The 9,669-nt window shown below is 48.2% G+C and overlaps 1 protein-coding gene across 1 annotated transcript; it reads left to right on the forward strand.

The window, feature by feature from the left end:
- The first annotated feature begins 922 nt into the window (after nucleotides 1-922).
- On the forward strand, nucleotides 923-9,669 carry Foxr1 (forkhead box R1). Its single transcript, XM_008825948.1, has 6 exons — nucleotides 923-1,052; nucleotides 6,611-6,685; nucleotides 6,787-7,049; nucleotides 7,285-7,511; nucleotides 8,945-9,183; nucleotides 9,641-9,669. Exons 1-6 carry the CDS (start codon nucleotides 992-994, stop codon nucleotides 9,667-9,669), a joined length of 894 nt encoding a protein of 297 aa, XP_008824170.1. The 5' UTR covers nucleotides 923-991.

Here is a 9,669-nt window from a genome sequence, read left to right on the forward strand (position 1 = left end):
GCCCCAGCTGACCTGGAACTCGAAATGGAACCAGGCTGGCTTTGAACTTACAGAGATCCACCTGCCTCTGCTTCCCAAGTGCCTGGCAAAACTCATTTTCATTAAAAATCAAATTAGCTAGGTGTGGTGGAGCACACCTTTAATCTTGGCACTCAGGAGGTAGAGACAGGTGGATCTCTGAGAGATCCAGACCAGCCTGGTCCTCATATCAAGTTGCAAGCTAGCTGGGACTACAGAAAGAAACCAAAAAAGAAAAAAAAAAAAATTAAAATCACTACATGAGGTTTGCGCACATGTATGGGATTCATTCCTTCTGGACACCTGACTGGTTATTATATTTATCTTTATTTTTATTATTCAGTTTTTTGGTCTTCCTGCAACTTTCAATCAGTGATCCACCTGCCTCAGGCTCCTGAGTGCTAAAGGTTCCCAAAGGGACATTCATTACTTTTATTTTTTTGTAAGTCAGAGGACAACCTTTCGCCTTTCGCCTTCCCTTAATGCCTTCCGTTAATACGGGTCAGGTTTGGCTTAGGTTCTTAAGGTCTTCTTCCCCACACAACTCACCATGTAACTGAGGACGACCTTGAACTTGAGGTCGTCCAAGGTGGAGCAGCTGGCACCGCCCAGCAGGTTTCAGGCGGTGCTGGGACTTGAACCTCCGGATTCCTTCTTGCCAGGCAGGCGTGCTGTAGAGGAGCCACCTAGGCAGCTCGAGGCCCGTGCTTCTCTGCACGCGGTAGATTCCCCGGGCGGCTGGGCGCGCCAGGAGGGGCGCTGCTCCACAGAGGGGCACTGCAAGCAGAGTGGCCCCAAGGCGCACGAGCCCCACAGGGAATACGAGAGGAAGCACCTCCCACCCGCGAGTCCCGGGACGCCCCCAGCCTGCGCCACGCGAGTCCGTCACTCCCTAAAGGTGGACCTCACAGTCCAGGACCCCGACTTCTGGGGCAGCCTCCATGGCCAGGTCCCGGGCTTGCTGGACTGGGACATGGGCAATGAGTGCTTCCTGGCCTTCACCACGGACCACCTGCTGCCCCCGGAGCAGAACCGTGAGTGGGGTGGGAGAGGGGCGAGTGGGATCGTGGGGAGGGGGGGTGGCCGCGCAGTGGGCCTCTGTGACCGTGGCTGTGGCCCCTGTGCCTCCTGCTCCCCAGCCTCACCACACAAGACAGGCACGTTTCCGGGGTGCCCTAAGCCGAGCTCACAGCCCGTGTGCACCGTGCACCCGGCAAGCACACGCAGGAGTGGAAGTGGTCGCCTCAGCTGGAAGGTCCAGAGCAGCCAGGCCCCCCACCCCAACTCCCAGAACCCTCCAGGCCTCTTCTGAGCCATTTGGCATTCTGTAGTTTTCTGTCTAAAGTAATCTTATCAGTCCTCCTAAGGGCGGTATCCTGGCCTCTGTTTGTTGCTTGTTTACATTTTTGTTTGGGCTTGCTTGGTAGCCCAGGCTGGCCTCAAATTCAATGCAGTTGTCCTGTCTCAGCCTCTTGTGGGCTGTGATTACCGGTAGGCCATCTCACCACCTTTTCTAGGAGGTCCCAGGTAGTATTTGCCGAATGGGTGGTTGACCATCATATTCGTCAAGTTTCTTCTCAGTGAACCTCAGTGTAGTCACTAGGGTGCTTACTCCTGCATTTGAACTACTTTTTTGCACCCTCAAGCAAGGCCTTTGCGCTATCACTTCTGACCGCCGTTCAGTCAATCACATCCATCATCTCCACTTCCAAATACAAACTTCTCTATGCCCTGGAAGCTGAGACAGGAAGAGTGAGCCCCGGCGTTCCAGGCCAGCCCAGACACCAGAGGCAGTCCAGGTCTTAGAAAACCAAGAAAAGAAATTGGTAGAGCTGGGGCCCACGCCTTTAGTCCCAGCACTAGGGAGGCAGAGGCAGGCAGATTTCTGTGAGATCGAGGCTAGACTGGTCAACACTGTGAGTTCCAGGTCACCTGAGGCTACAGGGAAACCCTGTCTCAAAAAGACCAAAAAGAAAAAAAAAAAAAAGAAAAAAAAAAAACAGCAAAAATTAGTAGATGACTCCTGATTGGAAGGATAAAATTGTCTTGTTCTGAGATGGGAAGGCTGTTTTGAAGAAAGGTTTAGGGAGGAAGATCAGCAATTGTGAGCCAAATGCACTGACTTGAAGTTAGTTGTCCAAGTAGAAATGTTGAGTAGACAGACATGGGGGGAGAGGTGTGAATTGCAGATATAATTGTTTTGTTTATTTGTAACAGGGTCTCCCTGTAGCCCCAGCTGGCCCAGAACTCACTATGTAGACCAGGCTGGCCTGAATCTCACAGAGATCTGCCTGCCTCTGCCTCCCAAGCGCTGGGAATAAAAATATGTACCACCACAACCAGCTTTCTAAACAAATTATTAATTTTTATGTGTATGAATGTTTTTCCTGCATGTAAGTCCTCCTGTGCATACAATGTCTACAGAGGCTAGAAGAACGTGTCAGACCCCTGGAACTGGAGTTACAAATAGTTATTAGCAGCTGTGTGGGTTCTGGGAACTGAACCTGGATTTGCTGCACTAGCTTTTAACCACTGTGCCATCTCTCCAGCCTGCAAATATAAATTTTGGGATTCTTTGGTATATAAACAGAATTTAAGGAGTGATAATAGATGGACCAAGGCTGAACCTTTGGGAACATTCCATTGTGAAGACTTAAAGAAGAGATAACTGTCCCAAAAAAGACCACAGAAAATCAAAACCTTAGGATGGTGCAGTGCTGGAACCCTGGTGTTCAAGGTGTTTCAAGGACAGAGATTGGGTCATCCCTGGCTACACAGGGAGTTCAGGGTCAGCTTGAGCTATAGACCCTGTCTCAAAAAAAAAAAAAAAAAGCTGGGCGTGGTGGTGCACACCTTTAAACCTAACACTTGGGAGGCAGAGGCAGGCAGATCTCTGTGAGTTGGAGGCCAGTCTGGTCTACAAAGCAAGTTCCAGGCCAGTTGGGGCTACAGGGAGACCCTTTTGTCAAAAAGACAAAAGAATGGTTGGAGAAGTGGAGAAGGGGGATAACAAATAGAGGGTAATGGAGTGAATCAAAGCACATTATATATGTATGTATGCTAATGCCATAAGAAAGCCTTTTGTCTTGACTTCTTTTTTGTTTTGAGACAGTTGCTATGTAGACTACTCTGGCCTCCAACTTGAGATCCTCCTCCCTCAACCTCTCTAATGCTTAGATTACAGATGCAAGCTACTAACAGCATCCCATGATCTTTTACAATTAATCATGCCAATAAAAATGTTTTTTAAAGGCTGGAAGGAAGGCTGGATGTGATAGCATATCCCCTCAGACTGAGTGACAGTGTCTCAAAAACTTTAAAAAAAAAAAAATTTAGATGGCTCTCACCAGGCAGCTCTGAATGGCTTGGAGCTTGACGCATTGACCAGGCTAGCCTGGAACTCACAGAGATCCACCTTCCCCTGCCTCCCAAGTGCTGGTACTAAAGGAGTGCCCAATACATCCAGTACCTCAAAAACTTTTTTTTTTCTTTTTGGCCTTTTTGAGATGGGGTCTCCCTGTAGCCCTAGCTGTCCTGGAACTCACTATGTAGACCAGGCTGACCTTGAACTCACAGAGATCTGCCTGCCTCTGCCTCCCAAGTGCCGGGACTAAAGGCGTGTACCACCACGCCTGGCTATATGCTTTTATATATAGCAAAGTTGCGGTAAAATAATTTTTACTTTCCATACTTAATCCATCTGCCTCAGACTCCCAAGTGCTGGGTTTACAAGCATGTACCAGTGCACCTGACCCAAGCTTGCTGTATTTTCCCTTTATCTCCTAGTCCTTTGTTGAACATTAGCAATGCTGGGTTCTTCAATAAGAGCACCATAATTTTTCAGCTGATAACCCAGATCTATAACAGCTTCTTAAAGTTTTTCTACTTGTGGGACTGGAGAGATGGCTCAGCAGTTAGGAGCACTGGCAGTTCTTGCAGAGGACCCAGGTTCAATTTCCAGCACCCACATGGCAGCAACCAACCAGCCTTAACTCCAGGTCCAGGAAATACAATGCCCTCTTCTGGTCTGTGTGGGCATTGTATGCATGTGGTGCACTTACATACATATGCATAACACTCCTACACATAAAAATAAATTTAAAAAATAAAAAAAATAAGGGCTGGTGAGATGACTCAGCAGGCAAAGATACCTGCTGCCAAGCCAGACAACCTGACTTCAATCCCCAGAACCCACATGGTAGAAGAAGACTCCTGAATCAACTCCTGAGAATTGTCCTCTGACTTCCACAAGTGCACCTTGGCACATATACTCCCACACATACACAACACAAATAAGTGTGATAAAATAAAAACAAAACAAATTAAAATAAAAGCATGTTTGTTTACAAACAGGAGATTTGGTACATATAATAAAAGCATTGAAATTCACAATATACAAAACTCAGATCTGGGCTGAGGTGTTTCAGGCAGAGCTCCTTGCTCATGTGATGACACATGCAACACAAAGTGCACATGTGTGGTCATAACCAGTGAGAGCACATGATGTAGCATGGGCAGGTGCTACCAGAAACACCTTGAGTTTCTTATGTTCTTGATTTTGAATTACTGTATATGTGTGTACATGGTGTGTGCATGTCTATGTGTACCCACCTTTTTAAAAATTATATAATTTTGGGGCTGGAGAGATGGCTCAGTGGTTAAGAGCACTGACTGCTCTTGCAGAGGACCGGGGTTTGATTCCCAGGACCCACATGGAGGCTATGAACCATCCTTAACTCCAGTTCCAGGGGATACTATTCTATGGATAATTGAAACCAAGACCAGAAATGCTAAGTGACTTGTCTAAGCTCACCTGGCTGGTATTCAATATCCTAGTTCTTGCAGTCAAGACCAGCATTGACGTAACTCCAGTTCCAGGGGATCTGACAGTCTCTTCTGTCTTCTGCAGGCAGTGCACTACATGGATGCACTTACATGCAGGCACACACATATAAATAAATAATAAATAAAATATTTTTTTAATTATATAATTTCATTGACCTGGAACTTGCCAAAGAGACTAGACTGTCTGGCCAGCAAGCCAAGTCCTAGGAATCTGCCTGTCTCTGCTCCCAGAACTGGGATTATAAGCATCTGTCACCATGTTTTTTTGTTGTTGGTGGTGGTGGTTTTTGTTTTTACTAGGTGCCAAGGATAGAACTCAGGTCCAAGTGCTTTGACTGGGCTAACTCAGCCCAAGAATTATTTTTTGGTCATTGTACATGCAGAAACCTTTTATTGTTGCCAAGATTTTTGCAACCCCCACATTCAACTGCATCACCCCACATGGGGTTGTAGCCTGAAGTTTAATAAGCTAGGGGTATATAATATGATATAATATGATGACACTTGTTGGCATGGTGGGAGCAGGAATAAGTCCTGTCCTGAACAACTGGGTGGTGCCATTTGCTAAGATGAGAAATACGAGAGAAAGAACAAGATGGGAATTGTTTTCCTTACATTTGTTTAGTTATATGTATGTGTGAGAGAGAGGGTGTATGGGGACACACATGCATGCTATCACAGATGTGTGGAGGCCAGAGGACAACTGGCAGGAGTCAGCTCTCTCCTTCTATCATGTTGGTTCCAGGGATTAAACTCCGGTTGTAGGCTTGGCAGCGAGTTCCTTTACCTATTAAGCCATCTTGCCAGTCCAAGAAAATGGAATATAGTTTTAGAATGTTGCTTGAAGCTGGACATAGTGTTGTATGCCTGAAATCCTGAGACTGAGGTGGATGGGAGAGTTTGAAGCCAACCTGGGATCCATAGTAAGACCTTGTTTTAGGGGAAGGGAACAGACAGGGGAGAGGAAGGGAGGGGTAGAAGGGAGAAGGGAAATGCTGAATTTGAACTGCTTACTGACAACCCGTGTGCTAGATAGCTTCAGTTGTCAACTTGACACACTTGGAAAGAGGGAACCTCAGTTGAGAAACTGCTTCTACCAGTTGGCCTGTGGACATGTGCTTGACTGTTGAGTGATGGGGGAGGGCCCAGCGCACTGTGGGCAGTGCTGCCCTCCCCCATCCCCACAGCGGGAAGGTGATCCTGGGTTGTGTCAGAAGGCAGACTAAGCACAGGCCAGAAGAACAAGCCAGTAAGCAGCTTTCTTCCATGGTCTCTGCTTCAGTTCCTGCCTCTAGGTTCCTACTCTGAGTTCTTGCCCTGGCTTCCCTCCATGATGGACTGATTGGGATGTGCAAGCCAAATGAACCCTTTCCTCCACAAGTTGGTTTTGGTCAGAGTGTTTTATCACAGCAATAGAAAGCTAGCTAGGACACGAAGTAACAAAGGGTAGTCTGCAGCTCCACTTAAGGGACTAGCAGAGAACTCTGGTCTATAGGTAAAGATTTGGAAGCTCTGTTTATAGATGGTGACTGATGGCCATTCGCTTGCATAAGATTGTTCAGTGATAGTTCTTGTGGAATGAGAGAAAGAAACACAGAGAATGAGAAAGTCAGAAGTGAAGGGAACCCCAATAGATACAGCCTCATACTCCCAGGTCAGGCCTACACCTGCTCCCAGAGATCTTCAAGGCCCAGGATCGTGGGATCACAGTGGAAATTCTAAAAAGTCTTGACTTTCTTTTTGTCAGTTGCCAAATACAGACTCCAAATAATTGACCCACCAAACCTACCTTTGGAAAAAAACCTCAGCACTGATAAAGATGGTAAGTAGTGAGTTCTGTGAACTTGGTTCTGTGCCCTGAGCTGGAAACCCAGGGCGTCCCAAAGCAGTGAGCTGTGGAAATACTGCTTTTGCTCTGCACAGGTCCAGACGTGGAGCCCAACCTGTGGATGTGGGTGAACCCTAACATCGTGTATCCACCCGGCAAGCTGGAGGTCTCGGGACCTAAGAAGGAGGAGGACCTGCCAAGCATGCCACCATCCTGTCAGCTACCTCTGAAGGAAGAAGCCAGGTGTTCGGAAGCTTTGGATATGCAGTTGCTGCTTCCTTCCTGGAGCGAGGAGTTGCTTCCACAGAAGCAGAAGTGGAAGCAGCAAGTTACCTCTTCCCCTAGCACCTGGGAGGAGGTAGGAATGGCTGGACTGTGAGCCAGCCTTGGGCAGTATTCAGGGGGGGCACAGGGCTGAAGCATTAGCTTTTGGATTTCTGAGGGCCAGTAGATCATCAGGTTTAGAAATGACCTGTTCCCTTGGGTTGGGGAAAAGCCCACATGGTAGTCATAGACTGCTCCCCGATCTGCCACTGTACCCTGGAGCTGAGGCCAAAGGAGTCAGGACCAGATCCTACCCTATGCCCCTCTAGCTTACAGAAGAGGAGGAGGCCAAGGACCAGGATGACAACTCCTCTGTGGCTCTCCCATCCCCTCCCACAAGGGCCCCCCTCCAGAGTCGGAGGCTTCAGCAAACCATCAGCCTAGAGGGGAGGCTCTGGTCCCGGCCCCCTCTCAATTACTTCCACCTAATTGCCCTGGCACTAAGAAACAGTCCCCCCTGTGGCCTCAACGTGCAGCAGATCTACAGCTTCACTCGGTATGTGCCCAGGGGCCCCTGTGAGAAGGGGAAAGGGGAGGGTCAGGATCTAATGTCTTCCAACATTCCCCTGGCCCTAGGCAGCTGACTCAGTTTCCCCATTTGGGTCTGAGGACACATGTAGGTACTTTTCCAGTTCTCTTTCCCCAGGCTAATACATGTTCCCCTACCCATGTCCAGGATCATAATCTCTCCCACCCCCTTTGACCTCTTAAAACTCAGCCCTCCCTCAAACACCAATCCACCTGGGTCAGGTAGCAGTATCTCCCACCCTGCCTCTCAAGATTAGCCAGAATGAAATCCAATTTCTCCACAATGTCTCCCACCTACCACTCCTACCTGACACAGCCAGGGAAGCCTCATTGAAGATTTTCATTTAGTGCTGTGTGTGTGATCACTGGGATTGAACCGGGGGCCTTACACAGGCTAAGCATGCATTCTCCCACTGAGCTACACCCCCAAGTCCTACATTTAGTTTTGATAGTCATATACATACGAGTTTTTTAGGCCTTTCCCCAGTATTGTGCAAAGACTTCAGTATCTTAGAATATTAATCCTGTAGAGGCTGATCTAGGTATTGGGTCTGTCTTGTTCCTGTTGTCAAAATCCAGAGCCCTTAGCCTGCTCTGAGGAGGCAGAGGCCTCTGTGGGATCAAGGCTAATCTGGTCTGCATAATGAGTTCCAAGCCATCTGGGGCTATAGGGAAACCCTGTCTCAATAAATAAATAATAAAATAAATAAATAAATCCCATGCCCCTCAAGGAAGGGAAGAAAATGAGCCTGGGGTTAGGGACAGTAATCTAAGTTTAGAAGGAGGGTTTTTTGTTTTTTGGGTTTTTTTTGTCTTTTTGAGACAGGGTCACCAGCTGTCCTGGAACTCACTATGTAGACCAGGCTGGCCTTGAACTCACAGAGATTCTCCTGCCTCTGCCTTCCCAAGTGCTGGGATTAAAAGTGTGCACCACCACGCCCGGCTAGAAGGAGGTTCTTAGACTGGCATGGTGGCACATACATGTAATCCCAGGACTCAGGGAGTAGAGGCAGGAGGATCAGGACTTCAAGGTCATCCTCAGCTACAATAGTGAATTCAAGGCTAGCCCGGGTTACAGAAGACATCAAAAAACCAAAAGGGAAAAAAAAGGTGTCTCATCACCAGTGCTCAGAAGAGTGTTCAGTCAGTAAAGGGAAATTCCAATAGTGAATTCAAGGCTAGCCTGGGTTACAGAAGACATGAAAAAACCAAAAGGGAAAAAAAAGGTGTCTCATCACCAGTGCCCATAAGAGTGTTCAGTCAGTAAAGGGAAATTCCAGACCAGCTTGTGTCTCTCCTCCCTGAAGGAAGTGCTGAGGCTTCTGACCCAGGAGGGTGACAGGGACTTGGGGCCTCTTTAGAGAAGCTGCACCTTTCCTGACCTTCCCTCCCTGTCTACAGACAGCACTTCCCCTTTTTCCGGACTGCCCCAGAAGGCTGGAAGAATACAGTCCGTCACAATCTCTGTTTCCGAGACAGCTTTGAGAAAGTGCCGGTCAGTATGCAGGGTGAGGCCAGTACAAGGCCTCGATCCTGCCTCTGGAAGTTGACTGAGGAGGGACACCGCCGCTTTGCGGAGGAGGCCCGTGCCTTGGCTTCCACTCGGCTGGAAAGTATCCAAGAGTGCATGAGCCAGCCAGGTGTGAAGCCTCATTGTACGTGGGCCCAAGGGTTGGGGGACCTAAGGTCCTGACCTCAGGCTGAGTGTGCCAGCCTGGGGAATACTCTGGGGACATCCGTAGGAATAGGGGAGACCCTTTGAGATGGTTTGAGACCCTTTGGTGATGCCTGCCTGAGGTGAGACCTCCCACAGGGAGTGGTACTTGATGGATAAGGAATAGGTAAAGAAACTACTGAAGTTGCAGCTGGCTCTGCTCACAGCCCAGCATCCTGGGGAAATGGCACCCATGCTGGGCAAGAAGTAAAGCTCTAGGGGTTATGTGCAAAGAGGAATTTTCCTGTAGCAGTTCAGGGAGACCTCTGAAGAAGTGGCAAGGGAGCCTTGAGTAAGAAGTAGATGCCCATGAGACAGTATACCAGACCTGTCAAATTTCAGTTAAAGAGTACAAGATCCTTTGAACTCCCCTTTTCTTACAGATGTGATGCCCTTCCTCTTTGACCTTTGA

This window comes from Nannospalax galili, unplaced genomic scaffold (genome assembly GCF_000622305.1).
Source record: "Nannospalax galili isolate Female #2095 unplaced genomic scaffold, S.galili_v1.0 scaffold229, whole genome shotgun sequence".
Classification (NCBI taxonomy): domain Eukaryota; kingdom Metazoa; phylum Chordata; class Mammalia; order Rodentia; family Spalacidae; genus Nannospalax; species Nannospalax galili.